Source organism: Lissotriton helveticus, chromosome 4_1, assembly GCF_964261635.1.
Source record: "Lissotriton helveticus chromosome 4_1, aLisHel1.1, whole genome shotgun sequence".
NCBI lineage: Eukaryota > Metazoa > Chordata > Amphibia > Caudata > Salamandridae > Lissotriton > Lissotriton helveticus.
Genome location: NC_136063.1, coordinates 130,196,217 through 130,224,067, shown reverse-complemented (window position 1 = coordinate 130,224,067; position 27,851 = coordinate 130,196,217). Strand labels below are relative to the sequence as shown.

Sequence of the window (27,851 nt, the reverse complement as noted above, 5' to 3'; positions counted from 1 at the left end):
CTGACTTGTTTTTTAGCTTCTTGCTTAACTGGGTACTGCCTTTGTGCAGCTGGTTGATTTTTTAACTGGATTTTATGGTGAGGAGAATCCTCATCTCATCCCACATGATTTTTATATAATGCTGGAGCCTGAGCTACTGCCCATTTTCTGTATATTTTTTATGAATTGGAATATGATTTGAGAAGGACGGCATAATCATCTCTTCGCCATGTGGGCACTCCCTGACAAATTCAGGTGGCCAGTCTTGTTCAGTTAGAAGAATGTCATAGCCCTTAGAGATCTTTTCCCAAAAGAGTGCTCTTATTTTTCTAGTTATATCCCCCTCCATCCGGAGTGTTACTTCATGTAACTTGTGGGGTACACTAACCCTGGTGTCTGCAGTTTCAACCTGAATGTATTCATTCAAGTCCACTGTCTCCAGATGATCCTTCAGGATCCTGCGAACTATGGTGACTTCTGCTGCGCTGTCTAGCATTGTTTGAGCCCACTCCCCATTCTTGAGTTGTGTCCTCAAGATCGTCGGCATGTCTGATCTTTATGCTGGCTACCTTCTTTTTAGGAAATTGAGCTTTTTTCCTTTGGTGAACGGGTTCTTTGTCTTTCGACTTGACACGTTTCTCCTTGTGTTCTGACCGTCCTCTTCTTTCCGATTTCTGCGAGGAAGTCTGAAAAGATCGAGAGGGACGTGTATCATTATCTTGATATCTGTCAGGTTTGTTTAAATTATCCCTATTCGTAAGGTTATACCTTTTTTCAGAGGGCTCCCGTTGGGGAGACTTACCTCTGGACTGAGAATTTTTCTCTCTAGGAAGTGTCTGTTTAGTATTTTCCCACTTCTTTTTAGAAGTAGTGAGATTATTTCTAATAAACACCTTTTCAGGATTTCCTGTTAATTCAGGTTTTACTGGTTTACCACCCAAACTATCTCTTCCTAATTCTTCATAAGATTTTTCAATAATTCTAGCAGGCTCATACGGTTGATATGTTATATCTGTTTCTTTTAACTTTTGGCGGATTGCCACGGATGCTGCTTCACCTTTAATGTTAGCTAATAATGTAGCTGAGACCTGTTTGAAATCTTTCAGTAATTTCATACCTAGATTTAAGGCCGGTTCTGGACCGTATTCATTTTGAATCTGTCTCAGAGCGTCTGGTATTACCGCCATAGACGGTACACCATGTGTTTTTGTGTAGATTGAAGCAAAGACTGTACCCCAAGTGTCACAGTCCTCCACATGTGGTGCTATCCCCATTGGTAAACAGATTGTCAGAATTCTGTGTTTCTCATGAGGTGTACTATCAGGGAATACTGCCTCTATCTGAGTAATTTTCTGAGCTAACCAGAACGGAATTTGTTCCCTCTTTGCGGGTAATTTACCTATGACTGATTGTATAGTCTGTGGTGTAATTTTGTTTGTCTTCCCCTGGTGAGGGTTGTGCTGTGGGATCCTTATAGCAGGTTGGACTGTTAAAGTCCTCATGACATATTGAACCAATTGTCTGTGTATTTTAAGTAACTGTTTCAGCTGAGCTAACAGTTCTGGACCTGTCATTCCGTTAATGTCAGGATGTGGTGTATATCTGGCTAGTACCGGCCATGTAGCTCCTGGTCTACCTAGTGGACCGAGCCTGGTAAAGTGATTTTGAGGTTGTAGGGCTGATGCTCTTGGTAAGTTAGTGGAATTTCAACGGCCTCGAAAGGAACGTATTCTGCTGGAGGTTCCTCTGCTTTGTAGTAGTGGAACTCTTGTGTTACTGGATTTGCTTGTGGAAAAGTAATCCATGAACAGAATACCTCTGTCTGCCGATATTCATGTGCCTCTATTACAAGTATAACTTTACCACCTAGTTATGGTTTTCCTTATATTTGCCGGGATGATTATAGCATCATCCTCGTTTTGTTGGAAATTTGTGTCATCTTAGACTGCTTGAGCTGCTGCTCTAGCTCCCTCCCTTTCGTCGCCATTCTCTGTCATTTTGTTGAATGAAAGTTTGCAGAGCAAGTTTCAAGGGAACAAAGATTAGGTGCACAATATTTTGGAACACTGTATCCTTCAACGTTGAACAAACCAAAAACTAATACATAGGATTTTTGTCCTACTTAGTTCTGGCGGATATTATCCTTTTACCCACTCCAGACGTCTATTGGAGTATTTACGGGAAAAAGGGGTCTGTGTGAAAAGCACGACTGAGTTACTCTAGTATCTAGCGTTAAATTATCGCCTTACCAAACGTTGGGCGCCATGTAGTACGGTTCCTATATTCCCAATAGGCTCTGCGCATTGGAATAATATATACTGTAGTTTAGACGTAGGACTGAAGTCGACTAGGTCTCTACCGAATATATTAGACTTAATAGTGAGTGCCAGCTAGCTCAGAGGTCACTAGAAACTTTCTTGAATTCACAAGAAGGGATTAGTTTCTGACAAGCGCATAAACATGACAACTTGTTTCCCAAGAATAAGAAATCAAATCTCTAGAGTCGCCGAAACAATAGATAGTTATTTTACTCAGTCAGTTGTGCATGCTTTGTTTCACCAGAGATGCAGAGAAAATAGAGAGTCTGGCGTTTTCAATAAAAGTATTTATTGAACACTCTTCTTTCTCAAGCACTGGAAATGAACTGCTACAATCGTAATACTGGTTATAAAGTACACTGCATATAATACGAACAATATTATAAAGTAGTACTGTAAAAGCATGACATGGTTTCTAAGCCATAAAGTGCATAAAAAGTACAAAATACATACAGTAATAAATAATGACTAAAAGTACTCAACTGGTGCTTCTAAACATTCGCCTACCCCGGTGTACCTAACCTAAGTCTAGTACTAGGGGAGAAGTAAGTGAGGAGTAGTCTAAGTTTAGTAGTTCTCTGCCAGGAATCTATTCCAAGAATTCTCTAAGAGATCTAATCAGCTCCGTACCTTGGTTGTAGAATGAAGGAGATCTTGTATCTCTCTTTCATAACTCGATTTCCAAAATACACGCAAGGGTAAGCCGGAAACACTGGAGCCGGATTTCTCGGCAAGAGAAAAGACAGCGTCTCTCTCAGTGCGTCAGCTGGAGGGTCAGCTTCCTTTGGCACTTGCTGCTGCATTGCGTCGGGAAAGTAGATAGTCGATCTGGTCCAAACCACCGTGTGTTTGACTGGGCAAACCTGAGTATATTTATACTTTGAAGGTGCCGAGTTTGACGCATGTTTGGACTTAATATCGTCACTCAAAGGCTAAATTCTTGGAAAACGTCAGGAGTTCTTGGAGAACTTAATATTCAAGCAGGGGGAAGTTCCTAGCTACTGAAGGCGGGTTTTTCCAAGAAATCGTTGTTAATTCTCGGAACCATGCCGTATTTGGGCTGTGTAGTTTAGACCAAATAGGGTAGGGATTTCTATGCCTATATAAGGATATGATAAAGTATCCCTATATAAGGGCATAAATCGGGAAAATTACACTAGGGGCCTAGATTCGATTACAACACACCACCCCCTTTTGTACCGCTTACCCACACAAGTGAGGCACCATTTTTATCGGAAGACCTGGAGGAGCGCTGGGTGGTAGGATATTTGTGTGAGCCCGGTGATGCCCCACTTTCACACACAAAAATGTCTGAAATAAGTGATTTTTTCAGCTAAAATTGAGGTTTGCAGGGGATGCGATTCTGGGTAAGAAAACGTTGGGGGATTCACGCAAGCCATACTTTCTTGGAAGGCTCTGGGTGTCTACTTTTCAGAAATGTGTGGGTTTGGTAGGTTTCTCTAGGTGCCGGCAGAGCTAGGGTTCACAAACTACAGCTAGGCACTTTGCGTTTTTTTGACAATTGTTTAGGGTTGCAAGGGGTTCTGGGTAACAGAACCTGGTGGGAGGCAGTCAAGTCACACCATCCTAGATTTCCCTGGTGTCTAGATTTCACAAATGTATAGGTTTGCTCGGTTTCCCTAGGTTCCGGCAGAGCTAGGGTTAAAAAACTACAGCTAGGCACTTTGCCAATAAAGGGTCATCTTTCACTGCAAAATTGAGGTGTGACCACGTTGCGTTTTGCGCCATTTACTGTCGCGGGCACTAGGCCGACCCACACAAGTGTGGTACCATTGTTCTCGGAAGACTTTGTGGAACATGTGGTGGTTGGAAATTCGTGGATCCACCCATATTCCAGAACTTTCCACCACAGGAATGTGGCAAAAATGTGTTTTTTGGACAATTGTTTAGGTTTGCAAGGGGTTCTGGGTAACAGAACCTGGTGAGAGGCAGTCAAGTCACCCCTTTCTGGATTCCCCTGGATGTCTAGTTTTCAAAAAATGTAGAGGTTTGCTAGGTCTCTCTAGGTGCCGGCAGAGCTAGGGTTAAATAACTACAGCTAGGCACCTTGCCAAAAAACAGTCATTTTTCACTGCGAAATTGAGGTGTGACCACGTTGCATTTTGCGCCTTTTCCAGTCGCGGACACTAGGTCGACCCGCACAAGTGAGGTACCTTTTTTCTCGGAAGACTTTGGGGAACACGGATTGGGTGGAAATGTGTGGGTCCACGCAGATTCCAGAACTTTCTACCAAAGAAATTTGGGAGAAATGTGTTTTTGTTTTTCAATTCTTTAGGTTTGCAAGGGATTCTGGGTAACAGAACCTGGTGGGAGGTAGTCAAGTTACCCCATTCTGGATTCCCCTGGGTGTCTAGTATTAGAAAATGTGTAGGTTTGCTAGGTTTCGCTAGGTGCCGGCAGAGCTAGGGTTAAAAAACTACAGCTAGGCACTTTGCCAAAAAATTTTCATTTTACAATGCGAAATTGAGGTGTGACCATGTTGCGTTTTGCATCGTTTCCTGCTGCGGGCACTAGGCCGACCCACACAAGTGAGGTACCATTTTTCTCGGAAGACTTTGGGAAACGCGGGGTGGGTTTAAATTCGTGTATCCACACAGATTTTAGAACTTTCCACCACAGAAATGTGGAGATAATGTGTTTTTAAAAAAAATTTTAGGTTTGCAAGGGATTCTGGATAACAGAACCTGGAGGGAGGCAGTCAAGTCACCCCATCCTGGATTCCACTGGGTGTCTAGTTTGCTAGGTTTCCCAAGGTGCTGGCAGAGCTAGGGTTCAAAAACTACAGCTAGTCACTTTGCCAAAAAAAGGGTAATTTTTCACTGCGAAATTGAGTAGTGTACACATTGCTTTTTGCACAGTTTCCTGCCGCGGGCACTAGGCCTACCTACACAAGTGAGGTGGTACCATTTTTCTTAGAAGACTTTGGGGAACACGGGGTGGGTGGAAATTTGTGGATCGACGCTGATTCCAGAACTTTCCACCACAGAAATGTGGGGAAAATGTGTTTTTTTTGACAATTTTTTAGGTTTGCAAGGGATTCTTGCTAACAGAACCTGGTGGGAGGCAGTCAAGTCACCCCATCCTGGATTCCCCTTGGTGTCTAGCTTTCAGAAATGTATACGTTTGCTAGGTTTCCCTTGGTGCCGGCAGAGCTAGTGTTAAAAAACGACAGCTAGACACTTCGCAAAAAAAGGTCAATTTTCATTGTGAAAATGTGGTGTGTTCACGTTGGGTTTTGAGCCATTTCCTGTCGTGGGCATTATGCCTACACACACAAGTGAGGTACCATTTTGTATCGGGAGACTTAGGGTAATTTAGATTTGTAAAGCAACTGTTATTACCTATTGATTTGTGATGCATTCTGCCTTCCAAATGAAAGACAATGTGTAAAAAAGAAGTCATTTTGAAAATTGAGCGATAATTCTCATGCTAGTGTGAGTATTCCCAATTTCGAAAATGTGCAAATATGTACTGTTTCTAAACTCTATATTTCAGAAATGCATAGGTGTCTTTCATACCAATTTTTCCATGTATACATTTTCCAGCAATTATTGCTATATACCCGGTACATAATAAAAAGCAATTGCAAATTGCTGCTCAGTTTTTGACTCTGGGTTCGTCAGGTTCTTGGTGAACCTACAAGTCCTATATATCCCCACAACCAAAAAGGTCAAGCGGATGTAACGGTATATTGCTTTTGAAGAGCTGCCATAATTATAAGAACTTACAGGTAAAAACGTTGACACAAAAGGCTGTTTTTTTCAACTAATTTTCAATTTTTCCAATATTTAACTGTTAGTTTCTATGAGGAAACCTTGATGGATCTACACAAATGACCCCTTGCTGAATTCAGAATCTTGTCTACTTTTTAAAAATGTATAGCTTTTTAGGATCCATTATTTTTTTCACACACTGGAAGGAGGTTGAAAGCACAAAAAATAGCAAAAATAGGCTGTGTCCCAGAAAAATGCCAAAACTGTGTAGGAAATGTTGGTTTTCTGACAAAAGTCTGTCATTCCCTAAAAGCTGGGAAAATTGTGATTTCAGCACCACAAATCCTTTTTTGATAACATATGCAGGGAAAAACCCAGACATTTTCATTTGCAGCCCGTTTTTCCAATTTTTCCCCAAAAAACAACATTTTGTTGTATTTTGGCTAATTTCTGGGACTCCTCCAGGGAAATCCACAAACTGTGGATACCTTTAAAATTTCCATGATGTTGTTAGAAAAGGACGCAAATTTTGCATGGATACTGTATGTGGTCAAAATGTTATAGGGGCCTAAGCGCGCACTACTCCAAATAGCCAAAAATAGGCTTAGCTCAGAGGGGGAAAAAGGCCTAGCAGCAAAGGGGTTAACTTATATCTAATATTTAGAGCAGTGCTGTGTTGTGCGCATCTATGGTGGGAGCCCACGCTCTCCCCCGCAACATCCCAGTCCATATGTGATTGTATCTAGGTCGTCCCTTGTCCAATTTGAGTACTGATCCAAAACAAAACCAAACTTAATTAAATGCATAAATATAAAAGTAACCTGATCAAGTCAAGAACTGGCAGAGCAAGATCACAAGTGCCCAGACAATGAAAACAAGTTGTACATGTTTTGGCCCTCAGTCCCTGCCTGTCCATGAACCCACCATCCACCATGCCTACCCCTCGGTAAACAGCAATTGTCATGCCCTGCGAAGTCAGGCGTTGTCCTTATTCGCTGGTCCCCAGGCAGTGACTCAAGCGAAATTGTGCTGGGTCGGGTTTTCCAGTCCCAGGGGCCGGATGATGCCTTGGCCATTGTGAGCATCTGTGGGAGGACGATCCCGCCAGATCCTGATCATGGGTCCCAGCCGAGGAACCTTCTATTCCGAGTATCCGGCATGTCTCTTCCATAGAGCAAAGTTGGTACAGTTTGCCCTCGAGGCGGAAAATGAGGTGGAAATGGTGGCCCAATGAATATGTGATACCCGTTGCTCCGCAGATGGGAGGAGCTGGGCAGAAGTCCTGTCTTTTCTGTGGGGTTATCATAGCCAAGTCTTGGTAAAGCATCAGCGTGTGCCCTGGGAAAACATAGTCCTTTTGCTAAATCTTTTCTTTTAGTTAAAAATCGTGAAGGCAGGTCAGAATGTCCACAAGTGGGACTGATGCACTCAGTCAATTTTTATCTCTAGGTCTGGTGAGGCTTCCAGGATAAAGAGAAAAAAGTTCCCTCAGGTAGAGAACCTGATCAGTATACTCTGCAGAGGATGACACACCCTTGATCGAAAAGTTGTTGCGCCTAGAGTGGTTCTCCAGGTCCTCCATGTGGGCCTGTTAGTCGATCTGTTGTTCCCACAAGCGTATCACCTCCTGCTGCAGATGCTTCACTTCCTCATCCCAAGAATTTTCCTTATCCTCAATTTCTGAGGCCCTCTCCTCGATGGAGTCCACATCACCCCTAATCTCGTTGATGTCACTGTAGAGCTGTCCTCTGAGGGCCTGTAGGTCTTCACATAAGGAGGAGATCAGTGCCTTCAGGAAGTATCAGGTGACAGGCTCCTCACTCCCCTCCACGTCCTGCAGTTGGCTTATGCTAGGCGTTGTCTGCCGATCTCCCGCTGAAGCGCTGGGGGCTTGGTCAGCATGTCCTTGAGGAAGCGATTCATTTTCACCCTCCCCGACGTCATGGCCCAAGGTGACCGCTCCGATCCATCAGTCGCTTCACCTAAGAATTGCTGGCCATCCCCCAAAAGTGGATATCCTAGACTACAATGCTGGGGGTTGGCCTTATACTGCGGTTGTGCTGGGACTCCCAGGCTCATAGCCTGCATTCATATCCCAAAGGCCTCCACTCAATCTCAAGACCCACACATTTTCTTTTGTGGCGCTGGAGTGGGGAATCCACTATCACTTCCCCTGCTCCACTGGGATCCATCCACTCTGGGGATCCTCTGCTCCTTCAGGCGGTTTTGAGAAAGCGGGCCCTCTACAATATCCACTGTTTCAGGGCACCCCAGGCCCCGGTCAGAGCAGATGCTGCAGTCCGAGGGGCCAAACCCACAGACATTCTCAGGGCAGGGCCTCACTTCAGGGCTGGGTTCCTCAGACAGCGAGAAGACTCTCGCCTAGATCACCAGCAGACCACTGCTATCAGGTCACCAGAAGGATCCACCATGCTCCCAAACCAGGGACCTCTGCACTGCCCCAAGCAATCTTCAGAAGACCCTTGTCTGCTCCTCGCTCTTCACTTCCTTCCGCCGCTGCGTCACGGGGCAGCTCCGAACTCCATTTGGGCCTCCCACCCTTCATTATCAATCCTGCTTTTGTGGGGTAGGCCAGGGCAACTGGCCCAGTCGAGGCCAAGAAGCACCCCTGCAGCAGGCTCACTCAAAGCCGGTCCTGCCGGCCTCTAGTTATTGACTCCACTGCCCAGGGAAAGCCGATTAGTAGTACGCAGTCTCTGTCACTAGTGCTGCATCGCAGGCCAGCGTTCTTGGCTACAACTCCCATCTTGCTGTGCAGGCCTCTGCTATTATCACCTCATCCAATCACCTCCAGCTGCTTCAGATGGGAGGAGACTGCCCCCCGCTCTGACTCTTTCTGCTGGAACACACCCAGGTTCTGCTCGTTGATCCTACAAGTTCCCCCACTGGAATAAGCCACAGCCTGCAGCGGGGACAAAGAGACTAGAGAGATGCAGCCGCCTCGCCTGCTATCTCTGCCAACCCCCATTTTTAACCTTTTGAAGACAGCCTTTGAGGCTGCACTGTCCTGCTCTCTGTCATCTCTATCATAAAAAAGGGTTTGTAAGGGAGATTTATGCTGTTTGCTAAAATATCTTGAAATTATTCAAAAATACTGTGATCTGGCCGCTTTTTGTCGTCATGATGAAGAATTCAGCCATTGTAGCCTATGTAAATAGGCTGCATAGCCTATCTCTTTCTTAAGTGTCTTTGCAGGCCTTTCTGAAAAAAGGCGAAAGTCTACACTTAAGGAGATTTATATTGAAGAAGTGCTGGGGGGTCCCCACACGTGGGTGGGACTATTGTTTGTCTATTACTATAATGGCAATTCTACTCCAAGAGAACTGAGTTACAGGTAAGAAACTATTCCTTATGTATGCGGCACAAGCCCTTTATTACCCCATGTATTCTGTTCTCTGCTAGAAATCACTTGATGTACTGTACGAAACATGTCTTGTTTTTAGTACTGGTATTAGAGCAAACATTAAAGGAAATCTTATTATATGGATATATTTTATAATATATACAGTCATGGCTTTAACCTTGTTTTCTCTCCTCAGATCATGGTGCAAAGACAGGCAACCCCCAAGCAGCAAGTTAGTACAGTACCCCTGTTTTAATAATTGCTTGAGTTTCTTATTGGGCAGCATGCATGAAGCAATATGCATCAAGTTATGGGGGTCATTTATAGTTAAATTGTTACTGTTGATTTCATTGCAGGAATAAAACATGAAAAAAGTGACTCACTTGAGCCTAAAACTCTATGCTTACACCCTTTCTCACTTTCTAACTGCTTGTTGATCATGCCAGTGCTCTCAGCCTATACCCTTGTTGTTAGATTTGAGGGTCTCAAGTTGGCAGAGGTAGGTACCTTTGACAAATAGGGACCCTTGTGTCTAGTTGGGGTAAGGGGATACACTCATAAAATATCCCCTGCTCACCCCCTTGGTAGTATGCACGAACAGACAGGCTTATCTCAGAGGCAGTGTGTAAAGCATTTGTGAACACATACAGTAAACCAGGGACAACACTACAGATGGACACCAAACAAGTTGTAGTATAAAAATAGGTATTTTTATATAAACTTAACACAAGACCACAAACGAAAAAAATCCACAATACTGTACTTAAAAAGGGTAGAAATAGCTTAGTTCTCTTAAGATGCAAAATGTGACACTTTGAGTTCAATGTACCTTTGGATGCGTAACGCTATACAACAATAGTGTTGCAGGGAGGTGATGCATCGGTTCTTCTTTGCGAGGGGAGGTGATGCGTCGTTTTTTTACTGCGCTTCTGTGGCGATGCGACCAGCAGTGCCGTGATGTGATGAAGATCCAGTGCAATGAACGAAAATTGCATCTTCTCATGAATGCGACACGATGCATGCACGCCCGATGGGCGTGCGGCGACTCAACGATTCTTCTGAAAAGTGACAGGCCCTGCGGCACGCTTCCAGGTGATCCGGCGGCATCTGGTGGGACGGCGATCCTCTTCTCTGGCGAAGTGAGGCGCTTCCACAATGATGCAACAGCTGCAGCGGTGGCGAATTGCTTCTCCATTGATGTGGCGGCGTCTGATGCGACGTCAATCCTCTTCTCCGGCGATGCGACGACAGCGGCTGTGGCAATGACACGCCTCTTCTTTGGGAGTCGCGCTTCCAGCTGCTTGCAACACGCAGTACCTCAGAAAGTCCAACACAACTGCAGGCACTTCCAAAGAACTCTTGGGGAGCTGGTGGGTGATGTCTGTTGTCCCTGAGACTTCAGCAGGAGGCAAGCTCTATCTCAAGCCATTGGAGAGCCTTCACACGTTGATGGAAGTACACACTAAGTTCCTCTCTCCTTTCTTTGGCAGTCAGGCAACCACTGCTGCCAATCACCCAAGCAGCACTTCAGCTTAGGGATAGTCTATCCTCAGTTTCTCTGGTTCCTCACCTCAGCAAAGGTTTCTTCTTGTTTCCTAAAAGTGATATAGAAATCTGGGGTCTGGGTTCCCCTTTTCATACACAGTTTCTCTTTGTTCTCTGAAGGCAGAGAGGCCTTTGCCTTGTCCAAACCAGTTCTGGTCAGGCCTGGAAATTTCTGTTTACATGACTCCTTCTTTCCTTTCACAGTGAAGGGCAGGTCCATCAGACGCACCATAGGAGGTGGAGCCAGCATTGTGGAGGGACGGCACAGCCCTATTCAGGTCCCAGGTGCACCTTCTCCCACGCATCTACATGCAGATCTCTCTATTCTGCCCTGTGCTGACTCACCATGTCTCCAGGAATCCCCCAGCCCCTGTCCCTCAAACCCCAGACAAGGAATACACAACCTAGCAGAGGCAGGCTAAGATGGTTAGACAAGAAAATACCTACTTTCTAAAAGTGGAATTTTCAAACACAGAATGTTAAAACCAACTTCACTAAAATATGTATTTTATCATTCTGAGTTCAGGCACACTAAACTCGAATTTCTACCTTGTTCCCTGAGTCAGTTAGGATTATTAAATGTAATAATCAACCCGCCCAATCTGAAAGAGACACGTTAGTGATAGATTCCTTACCTTAGAATATCCCCAGGCGTCAGACTGGATCCAGACATTTTTGCGTAACAGTACCCTTGCCCGTCGGTAGGCTTCATCTGCGGCTCCGCGTCCGTCGTCAGCGTCGTGGGCGCCGTGATGACGTCGTCGGAGTACTTAGACGCCGGCTCCGCGTGCTGACGTCAGTTCTTCTTTTTTCCGCGCCAGCATCGCAAATACGGAAAAAGTGGAACCGTAGTCACTTTTTGCCTAAATCTTTTTTGATGTTTTGATCATTCTTTTTCAAAGTCTTCGACTCCGAACGGTGCCGGTATGGATGCCAGGTTTTAAGCCCTGTGAGGATTGCGACCGGCTGATGTCGGTCACCGACCCTCACCGTCGGTGTCTCCACTGCATCGGCGTCGATCACGACGACAAGACCTGTTCCGACTGCCGAGCCCTGACTTCGAAGGCTAGACGGGAGCGGTCCCGTAAGCGGCTCGAACTCTAGCAGTCGGCCCCGCGCCAAGAGAGGTCTCGGTCCGGCGGAGGTCGAGGGACCAGTCGCGGGAGCGGAGCCATCATAGCTCCGGAAGTCGACATCACTCCTCAGGGTCGAAGTCGTCAGGTAAGCACAAGAAGTCGAAGAGACGTCATTGCTCTTCCGACTCCCCCCGACGCTCGTGTGACGCGGCCGGGGGTTCAAGTGGCACCGCCCACGCGGCTCCGTTGGAGTCGCAGGTGCTGCGTCCGGCCTCATACCCTCCGGTCCCTGGGCCTAACGCGGCGCGGGAGGAGATCGAGCGGTTCCTCATGGCCATGAGGTCCCTCTCTCCTCCGAAGGGCTCCGGGGCGCCTTCGGGCCCAGCGGACCCGTCTGGGAGTCCTAGCGGGTCGGGGGCTTTGGCCCCGACGCCGTCAGGTGCTTGATCCGGTTCCGAATCCGGGTCACCGCCGGTGGACTTAACGACCTCCCCGGTGCGACCCCTCAGGTGTCACCCCCGGCGCCGTCCTCGGGCGGCGCCGTCCCCGATGCCTCCCTCGACCCGGTTCCGGCACCGGTGCGGCGCCGCTGCGCGCCGCTTCAGACACCGTTCGGAGAGTTTACTTTCCATGAACCAGCCCCATCATTTTCTAACCCTGAGTACCAGGAGATGGGTGATGAGGAGTACTGGGAGGGGTCTGAGGACCCTCTGACACGTGAGTGTCAGTCCCAGGAGGACTGGACAGGTGACTTGGGGGATGCCAGTGGTCTGGACACTTCGCCGGACACTGGCTTTGTCTCACCTCCTACCTTGGCTACGGAGGAGGGGGCAACCTATAGTGTGGTGTTGATGAGGGCGGCCAAGGCCTTGGGCCTTGAGCTCCCCGTCGCGGCCGTGAGGTCTAACCTCCTCACTGAGGTCCTTAAGCCGCAGTCATGCTCAGTTGAGCCTCTGCTGCCGTTTAACGAGGCCTTGACTGACGTTCTTTTGGGCACTTGGTCCAAGCCGGCTACAGGTGCGCCTGTAGATAGGAACGTGGCCAGACGCCACCGCCCGGCCCCGGGCGACCCTTGTTTCCTGTCCACCCACCCCACCCCTGAGAGCCTGGTGATCCAGGCCTCACATTCCCAGACCGCATTCCCGTCGGCGCCGTCTGACAGGGAATCCAAGAGGTACGAGCAATACGGCAAGAAGGTATTCTCCTCCCTGAATCTGGGACTGCGGTCTTCCAACACCGCGTGCCTCTTGGGCCGTTACACCCACTCTCTGTGGGACACGGTCGCGGACGTGCTGCCAGAATGCCCGTTGGAGGTACGGGCTAAACTCGGCCAAGCCTTTGTGGAAGGCCGAGATGCGGCACGTTATTCGATCCGGTGTGGACTGGATACCACCGACTCTCTGGGCAGAGAGATGGCAACGACGGTGGCAATTCGTCGCCACGCCTGGTTGAGGTCCGCCAACTTCTCGGCTGATGTCCAGAATACACTCATGGACATGCCGTTTGATGGCCGTCGCCTTTTTGGAGACAAGGCAGACCATGCACTTGAGCGCTTTAAGGACTCCAGGGCTACGGCCAAGTCCTTGGGCCTCTCGGCCCGCGCCAGCAATCAGCTGCCTTTCACTCCTTTCGTGGCCACGGAAGGAGTGCACCCACACGTGCTGCCAGCCACGCTCCGCAGGGTAATACCCAACGTGGTGGCGGCCGTGTAAACCGCCGTGGCGGCGGTCGGGGTCAACGGCGAGGTCAGTCCACACCTTCCCCTGCAGCATCCGCCTCAAAACCCTCCTAGTCCGTGCTTTCAGGCCCACGTGACGCCAGTGGGGGGCAGGGTTCGCCATCACCACCTCCACTGGTGCACTGTCACGTCGGACAGATGGGTGCTGCAAATCGTCCGAAGGGGCTACTTCCTCCCCTTCGAGGCGACTCCTCCAGCCATGCCACCGCAGAACCACCGTGTATCGGGGGATCATTTGCGACTTCTGCAGGAGGAAGTTACAGCCCTCTTGGCCAAGGGGGCCATCGAGCGCGTTCCTGGGCCAGAAGTAGGGTGTGGTTGCTACTCCCACTACTTTCCGGTAACCAAGAAGGGCAAAGGGAGCCTACGCCCTATCTTGGACCTACGGAACGTCAACAGCTGACTCTGGCTCAGGTCTTAGCTGCCCTGGACCCAGGAGACTGGATGGTAGCATTGGGCTTGCAGGACGCTTATTTCAACATCCCCGTCCTGCTGGCCCACTGGCGCTACCTGCGGTTCACGGTTGGCCACGAGCACTTTCAGTATACCGTGCTCCCCTTCGGCCTTACCAGCGCCCCACGGGTGTTCACAAAGGTGATGGCGGTGATAGCAGCTCATCTACGCAGGTTAGGGGTTTCAGTCTTCCCCTACCTCGATGACTGGCTGTTGAAGGCGGGCTCGTCCCGGACAGTCGTCAGCCACCTCCAGACTACGGCGGATCTCCTGCACCAGCTGCGGTTCTCCATCAATGTGCCAAAGTCACACCTGTGCCCTTCTCAGAAGCTCCTCTTCATCGGAGCGGTTCTCGACTCAGCGCAGTTTCGAGTTTATCCACCCGAACAGCGGGTCCGGGATATTCGGGCTCTGGTTCCGATATTTCAGCCTTTCTCCCGGGTCTCGGTCAGGTTGACGCTGCGGCTTCTGGGTCTGATGGCCTCCTACATCCTACTGGTGCATCACGCCAGTTAGCGGATGCAGGCTCTGCAGTGGGACCTGAAGTTTCAGTGGGCCCAGCATCAGGGCAACCTGTCCGACCACGTCCCGATCTCGGAGGGCACTGCGAGACAGCTGCAGTGGTGGCTCACGGACCGCGATTAGGTCTGTGACGGACGCGTCCCTCCAGGGCTGGGGAGGCCACATGGGAGAGGCGGAGATCAGAGGCCTCTGGTCTCCGGCGGAGTCCCAGCTTCATATCAACCTTTTGGAGCTGCGGGCGATTCGCCTAGCACTGAAGGCATTCCTCCCCTCTGTCCGGGGGAGTGTAGTGCAGGTGTTCACGGACAACACCACCGCCATGTGGTACTGCAACAAACAGGGCGGGGTGGGGTCATGGACCCTTTGCCAGGAGGCTCTGCGCTTCTGGCAGTGGCTGGAACAGCAGGGCGTGACCCTGGTGGTTCAACACCTGGCAGGTTCTCTGAACGCCAGGGCGGACGAACTCAGCCGTTGGTGCATGATGGATCACGAATGGCGTCTGAACTCGGACGTGGCGCAAGGCCTCTTTCAGCAATGGGGAGAGCCTTGGTTAGATCTATTCGCCACCGAAGAGAACGCGCAATGTCATCAGTTCTGCGCGTTGGAATTTCCAAGGCGGCACTCGCTCGGCGACGCTTTTCGTCGCGTGTGGAGTTGCGGTCTGTTATACGCCTTTCCGCCTATACCACTTCTGCCCATAGTGCTGAAGAAGATCAAGCGCGACCGGGCACAAGTCATCCTTGTGGCTCCGGACTGGGCACAAAGGTACTGGTATTCAGAGCTACTCAGTATGTCAGTCGATCCCCCGGTTTGTCTGCCTCTTCGGGAGGACCTTCTGTCGCAGCAGCAGGGGACGGTCCTCCACCCGAACCTGTCCAGTCTCCACCTCCATGCTTGGAGATTGAGCGGCGACAGTTGAGGCCATTTGACTTGCCTCCTGAAGTCTGTAATGTCATTCTGGCAGCCAGGCGTCCCTCCACTAAGTCGGTATACGCCTGCAGGTGGAACAGATTTGTGGCATGGTGCACAGCAAAGGCTGTGGATCCTCTTGCTGCCCCTCTTTCTGAGGTTCTTCTCTTCCTTCTTTCTCTTGCCCAGCAGGGCTCTGCTCTGGGCACTATCAAGGGCTACCTTTCTGCCCTTTCAGCCTTTCTCAGGCTGCCTGATCAACCTTCTTTGTTCAAGTCCCCTATTGTAAATAGATTTCTTAAGGGCATCACACACACGTTTCCTCCTGTTCCGTTTGTGATGCCTCAGTGGGACTTGAACCTGGTTCTTACGTTTCTGATGTGCGCTCCCTTTGAGCCACTTCACAACTGTCCTCTCCGTCTTCTTACATTGAAGACTGCCTTCCTGGTTGCCATCACCTCTGCCAGGAGAGTGAGTGAGCTCCAGGCTCTTTCTTGTACTCCTCCTTTCCTTTCTGTCCATCCGGACAAGGTTGTGTTGCGTACTAAGCCATCTTTCCTGCCCAAGGTTGTCACGGCCTTCCACATCGGGCAGTCAATCACCTTGCCCACCTTCTTTCCGCCACCGCATCCCTCTAAAGAGGAAGTGCGGCTCCACCGTCTGGACCCAAAACGTGCACTCTCATTCTATTTGGATCGCACACGCCAGTTCCGGGTGGATGACCAACTCTTTGTTGGTTACGTGGGCGCTAAGAAGGGGAAAGCGGTGCCATCTCCCGGTGGATCATCTTGTGTATCCAGGCATGTTACTCCTTGGCTAAAAAAGAGCCCCCTGTTGGATTGCGGGCTCATTCCACCCGGGCCATAGCTACTACAACTGCCCTGGGCCAGGGAGTGCCCTTGCAGGACATTTGCCAGACTGCTACGTGGGCCTCGCTGCACACGTTTGCAAGACACTAGTGCCTGGACAGTCAAGTCCGGAGGGATGGCTTCTTTGGCCGTTCCGTCCTCCAGGACTTTCTGGTGTGATTATTGGTTCGCAGTCCCACCACCGGGGTTAGTATTGCTGGGGTATCTATTCTAAGGTAAGGAATCTATCACTAACGTGTCTCTTTCAGATGCACAAGTTACTACTTGTGTAACGATATATCTGTAAGAGACATTAGTTAGTGATAGATTCCTTACCGACCCACCTATCCTCTCCGTTCTGCGAACCGATATCTAGGGTTAGGGTTCCCCCCCTTTCAGGGCCCTAGTTTCAATGGCACCACTGTTGGTTTTTAACATGGCTCAGCGCTTCTGGCGCGGAAAAGCTGTGTCTAAGAACTGACGTCAGCACGCGGAGGCGGTGTCTAAGTACTCCGACGACGTCATCACGGCGCCCATGACGCCGACGACTGGTGCGGAGCCGCAGACGACGCCTACCGACACGCAAGGGTACTGCTACGCAAAAATTTCCGGATCCAGTCTGACGCCTGGGGATATTCTAAGGTAAGGAATCTATCACTTACTAAAGTCTCTTACAGATATATCGTTACACAAGTAGTAACTTGTGCTTCTGGCCTATGGGGAACAGGTAGCCTTGCAATAGTGAAAAACGAAAATTACTGTAATTCACTATTAGGACATACCACACACATCAGGGCTTGCCCTACCTTTTACCTACAATGCACCCTGCTCTTGGGCCTACCATTAGGGTGAATAATATGCAGAAAGGGAAAGGGTTAGAGACTGGCAAGTGGGTGCACTTGCCCAGTCAACATGGCAGTACCGGACTGCCCACAGGCTCTGCAATGGCAGACCTGAGACACACTTTTACAGGCTGATTCTGTGGGTGGCACAACCAGTGCTGCAAGCCCACCAGCAGCATTTGGTTTACAAGCCCTGGGCACACTCAGTGCACTATACTAGGGTCTGACAAGTAAACCAAACCAACCAATCATGGAATTCCTATTCCATACATCAATTTAACATAGGGAGCACTTGCACTGTGGCACTGGACAGCAGTGGTACAGTGCACAAAGCATCTATAACCAGCAAAAACACATGAGGAAACAGCAAAAAATTGAATTGAGACCCACGCCAAGGTGCCTTGTCTAACACTTGTCTAGTGAGCAGTACGGCTGTTGGGATGGGTTGTAGTTGGGTATAATTCTTGAATGATGCACTTCTACTGGGCCCCATGCAGCTGCTGCAAAATTCATTTATATAATTCTTTATTCATATTTTACAATACATTGTATTAGGTTTGGTCTCACAAACACTGAGAAAACAACCAAATGGTCAATGAGGAGCATTATTTTTTAATACTGTGTTAGCTGGATTCACGGTAAGACAATCCCTCATCAACTTTTCAGCTAAAGTATGCCAAAGTCTGATGATAATCAGATTACAATACAGAATAGCCACCACGTGATATCATTTTCCCTGTTGTATGCGGTATATTCATAAAAATCTTAGGTAGAAATGTATAGGTAAGCTCCTTCTTATAATTTAACAGTCTTTCGAATCTAATTTTGTCGAGTTTCCTGGCCCACCCTTGACATTGATATATCACCACCATACACCAGTCCATATCCCTGATTCACTCAATGATATGAGGCACCATGCCCATTTTTAACACTGTCCCATTTAGCTACAGTTAGATCTTGGTTTATGAATAATTTCGGGTACTGGTATCTGACCATGTCGGTTGTATCCCATATACCAAGGAATATAGTCTATACCCTCATTTTTATAGACAATACGACCACTGAATCTAGGTCTTTGTATATCTTCCCCTACTAGTTTCCATTTCAGGAGCATTCACACAGTGTAGGGAAGAAGGTGCCTCTCCACCCACTCCCCAGAAGGGTTTGCCATTGCTAGCCAGTTATACCCTGTGTAGAATCTTTAGCTTAATCAGTTTGAAACTAGCTTTAATCAATTCCTCTTTTAGGACTCTAAGAACCTCACCCCAGGTCTACTTTTCTAATGCACTGACATCCCAACCCCATCCATTTCTCAGTTTTGTCAAATCATTGATTGTATTGTTCATCTAAAAGAGACTATTAGTTATAGATTCCTTACCAAGTGGGCGGCAGGATTTGCCATCACCCCCCCCACTGGCAAAACATCACGTCGGACAGGTGGGGTTTGCAGATATTCTTCGAGACTACCCCTCCATCCATACCACCTCAATTCCATTGCATGTCGGAGATCACTTGTCCCTTCCCAACAGGAAGTTTCAGCTCTTTTGGCCAAGGGAGCCATTGAGCCTGTTCCTGTCCCAGAATTAGGTCATGGTTGTTATTCCCACTTTCTGGTGCCCAAGAAGGACAAGGGCCTGGCAGCCCACAGGGGTTACCCACACTTCACGGAATGCCACTGACATTTTCATTTCAACATGCTCCTCTTTGGCCTTACCAGCGCCGCTCGGGTGTTCACGAAAGTGATGGTGGTGGTCACTGCTTATCTGCGCAGATCAGGGGTTCCTGTCTTCCCCGATCTCGACGCTGGCTGTTGAAGGAAGCTTGCACCAGGCTGTCGTCTCCCACCTCCAGACTACAGTGGACCTCCTGCATTCGCTGGGGTTCTCTATCAACGTGCAGAAGTCACACCTGAATCCCTCTCAGAAGCTCCTCTTCATCGGAGCGGTTCTGTGCATGACGCAGTTTTGGGCCTATCCTCCGAGCAGAGAGTTTGGGATATTTGGGCTATGATTCTGATCTTTCAGCCTCTATCCCAGGTTTCGGTCAGAATGACCCTGAGGCTGCTTAGCCTCATGGCCTCCAGCATTCTGCCTGTGGATCATGCCCAGTGACATACGCGGCCTCTGCAGTTGAACCTGAAGTTCCAGTTGGCACAGCATCAGGGGAATCTTTCTGATTGCATCCAGATCTCTTAGGGCACTGCAAACCAGCTGCAGTGGTGGCTAACAAACCATGATTGTGTCAACAGCAGAGCCCTCTCCTTTCCCAACCGGAGTTCACAGTGGTGACAGATGCAACACTTCTGGGATGGGGCGGCCACATTTGAGAGGCGGAGATCAGAGGCCTCTGGTCTCCGGAAGAGTCCGGGCTCCATATCAACCTTCTGGAGCTCTGGGTGATTCGTCTCGCACTGAAGGCATTCTTTTCCTCTGTCCGAGGAAGAGTAGTGCAGGTGTTGACGGACAACACCAGAGCCATGTGGTAATGCAACAAACAGGTCGGTGTGGGGTCGTGGACCCTATGTCAAGAGGCCCTTTGCCTCTGGACATGGCTGGAACATCAGGGCATACTCCTTGTGGTTCAACATCTGAAAGAGACACGTTAGTATTAGATTCCTTACCTTAGAATATCCCCAGGCGTCAGACTGGATCCGGAATTTTTTGCGTAGCAGTACCCTTGCGCGTCGGTAGGCGTCGTCTGCGGCTCCGCGCCCGTCGTCGGCGGCGTGGGCGCTGTGATGACGTCGTCGGAGTACTTAGACGCCGCCTCCGCGTGCTGACGTCAGTTCTTCTTTTTTCCGCGCCAGCAAGCGCAGATCTGAAAAAGCAGTAACCCTAGTCATTTTTTGACTAACTTTTTTTATCATTTTTGATTGCTTTTCGAAGTCTCTCGACTCCGAACGATGCCGTAGGGATGCCCGGCTTCAAGCACTGTGACGATTGCGACCGTCTGATGTCGGTCACGGATCCTCACCGCGTGTGTTTATCTTGTTTGGGCGTCGACCACGACGACAAGGCCTGCTCCGACGGCCGGGCCCTCTCCTCGAAAGCCAGGCGGGAGCGGTCCCGTAGGCGCCTCGAACTCCGGCAGTCGGTCCCGCGCCGTGAGAGGTCCCGATCCCATGGGAGGTCGAGGGACAGGTCGCGGGCTCGGAGCCACCACAGCTCTGAGAGTAGGCCGCACTCCTCCGGGTCGAAGTCATCATCAGGTAAGTGGCACAAGAAGTCCAAGCGGCGTCATCGCTCCTCGGACTCCCCCGACGCTCGCGCGATGCGGCCGGGGGTTCGGGTGACACCGCCCACGCGGCTCCGTCAGAGTCGCGTGCGCCGCATGCAGCTCCACACCCTCCGGTCCCTGGGCTGAACGCGTCGCAGGAGGAGATCGAGCGCTTCCTCATGGCCATGAGGAAACTCTCTCCTCCGACGGGCTCCGCGGCGCCTTCGGGCCCAGCGGACCCGTCTGGGGGCCCTGCGCAGGTTAGGGGTTTCAGTCTTCCCCTACCTCGACGACTGGTTGTTGAAGGCGGGCTCGCCCCAGACAGTCGTCAGCCACCTCCAGACTACGGCAGATCTCCTGCACCAGCTGGGGTTCTCCGTCAATGTGCCAAAGTCACACCTGTGTCCCTCTCAGAAGCGCCTCTTCATCGGAGCGGTTCTGGACTCGGCGCAGTTTCGGGTTTATCCACCCGAACAGCGGGTCCGGGATATTCAGGCTCTGATTCCCATCTTTCAGCCGTTATCCCGGGTCTCGGTCAGGTTGACGCTGCGGCTTCTGGGGCTGATGGCCTCCTGCATCCTTCTGGTGCTTCACGCCAGGTGGCGGATGCGGGCTCTGCAGTGGGACCTGAAGTTTCAGTGGGCCCAGCATCAGGGCAATCTGTCCGACCACGTCCTGATCTCGGAGGGCACTGCGAGACAGCTGCAGTGGTGGCTCACGGACCGCGATTGGGTCAGCGGCAGATCCCTCTCCTTTCCCCAACCGGAGCACGTAGTTGTGACGGACGCGTCCCTCCAGGGCTGGGGAGGCCACATGGGAGAGGCGGAGATCAGAGACCTCTGGTCTCCGGCGGAGGCCCGGCTCCACATCAACCTGTTGGAGTTACGGGTGATTCGTCTAGCACTGAAGGCATTCCTCCCCTCTGTCCGGGGGAGTGTACTGCAGGTGTTCACGGACAACACCACCGCCATGTGGTACTGCAACAAACAGGGCGGGGTGGGGTCGTGGACCCTTTGCTAGGAGGCTCTGCGCCTCTGGCAGTGGCTGGAACGCCAGGGCTTGACCCTGGTGGCTCAACACCTGGCGGGTTCTCTGAACGCCATGGCGGACGATCTCAGCCGTCGGTGCATGATGGATCACGAATGGCGTCTGAACTCGGATGTGGCGCAAGGCCTCTTTCAGCGATGGGGAGAGCCTTGGTTAGATCTATTCGCCACCGAAGAGAACGCGCAATGTCATCAGTTCTGCGCGTTGGAATTTCCAAGGCGGCACTCGCTCGGAGACGCTTTTCGTCGCGAGTGGAGTTGCTGTCTGTTGTACGCCTTTCCGCCTATACCACTTCTGCCCAGAGTGCTGAAGAAGATCAGGCGCGACCGGGCCCAAGTCATCCTTGTGGCTCCAGACTGGGCTCGAAGGTACTGGTATCCCGAGCTACTCAGAATGTCAGTCGATCCCCCGGTTTGTCAGCCTCTTCAGGAGGACCTGCAGAAACAAGGCCAATCACAAGAAGAGACTATTCGTGATCTAATGATGAAGGTAGAGGATTATGAAAACCGGGCTCGCCGTAATAATTTACGCATACTGGGGATCCCCGAGGGAGTGGAGGGGAATGATCCAAGGAGTTATATGCTATCCCTGTTTAAAGACTCATTCCCCGAGCTTGCTTCATGGGATTGGGAGAAGGAGATTCAGCGAGTCCATCGCTTTCCCTTTACCATCAACAAAAGGTCACAAGGACCAGAGCAATTTCCTAGAGCAATGCTTGTCAATTTTGGAAACTTTCTTTTACGGGAAGCAATCTTCGACTTGGCAAGACCGACTAAAAAAAGACAATACAAAGGATATGCTTTTTTTAGCAGACCTGATTTTGCCCATGCAACGGTCGAGAGAAGATGGCGACTACGGCAGCTTTTTTCCCCATTTGAAAAAATTGGCGCAACAGTCTTCTTACTGAATCCAGCCAGACTAAAAGTTATATTCAACGGTACAACGAGAAGCTTCTCCAGCGAAATTCAAGCGCAATCCTATCTCGAAGAGATCTCTGACCACAGTAAAGACAAAGCAAATCTTTCCAAAGGGAAAAAATACAACAAATAGTGATCATATGTTTACAGCCAATGGGTCGAGACATAGGTAGAGAGGGTGAGCTGAGAATCTCCTTAAAAAAGTGGGTTGACAGGTAGTATTATAGTGGAATAATTAAATGCCTATAAACGACAACCGTTGATTAAAATCACCAACTAGGACTATCAGCCCTTCAGAAGTTACAGGGGTCAGGGCCTAGAGCCACCAACTTCCGAAGGATCAGCGAGATGCCAACAACCTGGGCCAACGGGCAACAGGTAGCCTCATTAGATAGAGGGGGGGAGGGGGGAGGGAGGGTGGGTCTTAGCTGTTGTGGGGAAGACGGGGGTGGGGGAAGGGGGCCGCGGTACAGGCAAATTGAAAGGGTGGAATCTTGGATCAGGCTTAAAGAGATAAAAAAAAAGAAATTAATGTTATTAGTAGTACACCAAAGTTACAAAATAAATGGCTAAATTGAGAATATTAACCATGAACATATGTGGGCTCAACGATATAAAAAAAAAGGCAAAGATTAGCAATAGGTTTACACTCAATAGGAGCAGAAATAATATGTCTTCAAGAAACGCATATATAGGGGTCGCAGAGACATCTGTTTAAAGACCTGGGATACAGAGTAGTTGTCGCCACCACCCAACCAAATAAAACTCGGGGGTAGCTATTTTAACGCAAGGTGGGGGTTTAAGTATTTTAAGATCAGCTTCAGACCCATATGGTAGATGGGCTATTACAGAGTGTCAAGGTATAAGTGGGAAAAAATGTACTGTCTCTTCAATCTATGGCAATGTCACAGACGATTCCAACATTGTTACAGTTCCTATCTAACGAATTGGCACACTGGCCTGTTCCTATGATCATGTGTGGGGATATCAACATCAATCTCCCACCAATTTGGCTTTCTGATCTAACATTTAAATATCTAGGCCGGAAACCTAGAACTTACAAGGCCTTGTTGGACATTTGTCATGTTCATGGGCTGGTAGATTGTTGGGAGATGAAAACACCGCAGAATCATGGGTATACCTTTTTTTCCCACCCCCATCGCAAACTGGCTAGATTGGATTATATATTCATCTCTAATGTAATCCTATCTAAATGCTCTTTAAATAGGCTGCCAAGGGTTTTTTCAGACCATAATCCTCTGCTTTTGAGTTTTGATATTGACATTACTAAATCTGATCGCAGTAATTGGACCTTTGAAAGAGCTCTGCTAGCCAACGATAAATATTGTACCCATATGGAACAATGGATCCCAGAATTTTTAAGTTTCAACATGGGTAGCGCCCCGCTAGAGGTGGTATGGGATTCATTAAAGGCAGGAATAAGGGGGGAAACCCTTAGATTTTCTATCCAAAATAACAAAGAAGCCAAACAAAACTTAAAAGACCTAGAGGAGAATCTGGCCAGAAAAGAAGAAGATCTAATTAGATTACTTCAAGGGGGGAACAACATTGAAGAGGCAATTAGAGATGTAGCGATAGCAAAAAACTTAATATTTGAAATATTCACCCGTAAAGCAATCATCAAAGCTACTGCAAACAGGGAAAAAATCTATGAATGGAGCGAACAGATAGGGCACCAATTAGCTGTTAGTGTAAGAGAACAAAATTCTAAAAATACGATCAAATCTATAAGAGACCCCGTTCTCGGCCTAACTCATGATACAAACGATATTAGGGACGCCTTTAGGAGATATTATGCAGAGCTTTATTCTGAAACAGATATTAAACAAGATAAAATCGACGAGTATCTAATTTCGGATATAAGGCCCTACCTATCCAAAGCAGATGAGGGACTTCTCGCTGAAATTCCAGACTGGATAGAAATTCTACTGTCCATACGCAGTCTTCCATCTGGTAAGGCATCAGGCCTAGACGGTATTCCCGTGGAATTTTATGTTAGATTCAGTAGCCCACTCAAAGACATTCTAACCCAGTTGTTTACCCAGGTCTTCATGAATGGAAATCCTCCGGCTTCTTGGGCATGTGCAAAAATTATAGTGTTCCCCCAAAAAAATAAAGATCCTACGGAACTAGGCACATACCGTCCTATTACCCTAATTAATAACAACTCCAAAATATATTCCAAACTGTTAGCAAGTAGATTGGCACCTCTAATTCACAAAATTGTATCTGTTAGACAACACGGGTTCGTCCCTGGAAGATCAACCACAGACCACGTCCAGAGGGTGATAACTCTCTTTGACATTGCCGAGGTAGCAGGAGACCCTATGGGCCTAATTTTATTAGATGCTGAAAAAGCATTCGATAGGGTCTCCTGGCAATATCTATGGTCGGTTATGGCAAAGAGTGGGATCGGGGATCATTTTATTCAAGCAGTACAGAAAATGTATATTGCTCCCGAAGCGGTCGTTATGATTAATGGGGTAACATCAGACATCATCAAAGTGACGAGAGGTACAAGATAAGGGTGTCCTTGTTCCCCTCTACTCTTCGCCATTTACATTGATCCCTTTATCGCAAAGCTAGAAATGAATCCGTCCATACTACCCATTAAGACATCGAATGATGAAACTAAAACTCTAGCCTTTGCAGATGACATTGCTATTGTTACATCTGATCCAATCACAACAGTAAGGATAATGGAGGAAGAAGCAAAAAAGTTCGGGGAGATTTCGGGATACAAATTAAATCAAACTAAAACCCAGATTGTAATAAATATTAACATCAGTTTGGATGATGCAAGAGTTACTGATAATGCATTAATATCACATCCGATCTGAACAAATTAGTGGCCCTCAACCTAGACCCTTTAGTGAAACAGACTAATAAAACATTATTGAGACTTCACAACCTACATTTAACAATAATCGGAAGATGCAATCTCATTAAAATGGTTTTTTTGCCTAAATTTTTGTACTTCTTCCGGGCAATTTGTCTTAACTTTGACCTAACACTCTTCAATCAAATAGACAATATGCTATCTCGCTTCGTCTGGGGCTATGGAAAAACACGAAGAGGCTATAAACATATCACACACTCAAGGGATAGAGGTGGCCTAGCCCTCCCTAATATTACATTTTATTGGTGGGCTACATCCATCAAATACAGTCGTTTACTGCTAACCCCCAAACAAGACTCAATGCCCATCAGCTCGACTCCAACTCCACAGGAACTAATTTTGGGTCATAACGCCAATAACCACCTTTGGAAATTATCCTATGAATGTCATCTAAAAAAAGAATGATTTAAAACACTTAAGGGTATCTATACAGTCTGGAATATGGTTCGGAAACATCTGGGGATCGGCAGATTTTCATTTTATACTCCAATAGAAAACAACACCAATCTGCCCGAAATTTTTATGGATTCCTGTATGCGGCGATGGGTTAGGTTAGGAATATCGCAATTCGGATCATTTTACGATTCAACGGGTTTTTGTTCATTTGAATCGCTAAAAAATAAATACGGGCTGAATTCGCATGACTTTTTTAAGTTTTTGCAATCAAGAGATTTTATTCTCAAAAAGGGGGGATCTAATGGTTGCTTCAAAAAAATTCCCACAATTAACACTGTGGTCAGCTCCGCCAGTGTAAAAATTGGAGACATTTATAAAGACCTAGTTGCTGTACTACCAGACGATGTCGATAAACATGCAAATATCTGGCAAAACAAGATCAATTCACAGAGGATTTAGCCCACAAAGCACTCGAACTATCCAGCACTACTTTAATGTCGACCAAGCTACAAGCTCAGTTCTATAAAACTTTTTTCGACCTTTATTATACTCCCGAAAAAATTTCAAAATGGGGGCAAGGGAAGGGGACTCTCTATCCCAGATGCAATCGACCTAAAGTCGATCTGATACATATGTTGGCTACATGTCATACTTTAGATAATATTAAACGAGAAGTTTCCAACTTCCTATCTGAAATATTCGATGTCGATATAGAGATTAGCACAGCAGAAATCATGTTAGGAGTAGACCAAGTTAGTAGACCCATTGCCATGCAGGGACTCATATATATTGCTATGGCAGTCTTAAGAATCTGTTTGACTTCCGCATGGCTGGATCAATATCCACCAACATTTCAACAGTGGCGGATGCGTTTTTTAGCTACATATAATCTTGAAATTGCCATTTATAGCCGGAAAGGTATCAGGAAAAAAATAACGGGATTAAAAATTTGGGACCCAGTTAGATTATGGCTATTGAGCCCAGCTTAGATCAATACGGTTGAGAGGCATCAAGTGTTTTGGAATGAAACGATGTATTTCTTTTTGCTTTTTGTTTTTTTTATTCCTTATCCTTCGAAGTCTGTATATTCCTTTTTTTATATATATATATATATTTTTTGTAATTTTTAATTTTTTTTAAAAAAATTCGGTATCATTTTTTTATTCTTTTACTGCTTTATCTGTACCGGGCGGCAGGGGGGGGGGGGGAGGAAGGGGTAATTGTGATGTAAAAATAAAAAAAATCTCAATAAAAATTTGTTAAAAAAAAAAAAAAAAGTAGGACCTTCTGTCGCAGCAGCAGGGGACGGTCCTCCACCCGAACCTGTCCAGTCTCCACCTCCATGCTTGGAGATTGAGCGGCGACAGTTGAGGCCATTTGACTTGCCTCCTGAAGTTTGTAACATCATTCTGGCAGCCAGGCGTCCCTCCACAAAGTCGGTATACGCCTGCAGGTGGAACAGATTTGTGGCATGGTGCACAGCAAAGGCTGTGGATCCTCTTGCTGCCCCTCTTTCTGAGGTTCTTCTCTTCCTTCTTTCTCTTGCCCAGCAGGGCTCTGCTCTGGGCACTATCAAGGGCTACCTTTCTGCCCTTTCAGCCTTTCTCAGGCTACCTGATCAGCCTTCTTTGTTCAAGTCCCCTATTGTAAACAGATTTCTTAAAGGCATCACACACACGTTTCCTCCTGTTCTGTTTGTGATGCCCCAGGGGGACTTGAACCTGGTTCTTACATTTCTGATGTGCGCTCCCTTTGAGCCACTTCACAACTGTCCTCTTCGCCTTCTGACTTTGAAGACGGCTTTCCTGGTCACCATCACCTCTGCCAGGAGAGTGAGTGAGCTCCAGGCTCTTTCTTGTACTCCGCCTTTCCTCTCTGTCCATCCGGACAAGGTGGTGCTTCGTACCAAACCTTCTTTCCTGCCCAAGGTTGTCTTGGCCTTCCACGTCGGGCAGTCTATCACCTTGCCAACCTTCTTTCCGCCACGGCATCCCTGTAAAGAGGAAGAGCAGCTCCACCGTCTGGAC

At 48.2% G+C, this 27,851-nt stretch overlaps 1 protein-coding gene across 1 annotated transcript in view; it reads left to right on the top strand.

Annotated features, from left to right (window-relative positions):
- The window catches only part of LOC144828412 (uncharacterized), a 2,343,931-nt gene that overhangs the window by 1,936,954 nt on the left and 379,126 nt on the right, over nt 1–27,851 (top strand). Inside the window, exon 26 of the mRNA XM_078686536.1 lies at nt 9,592–9,627. Coding sequence (XP_078542662.1) covers nt 9,592–9,627 — 36 coding nt within the window. The remainder of the gene's footprint in view (nt 1–9,591; nt 9,628–27,851) is intronic.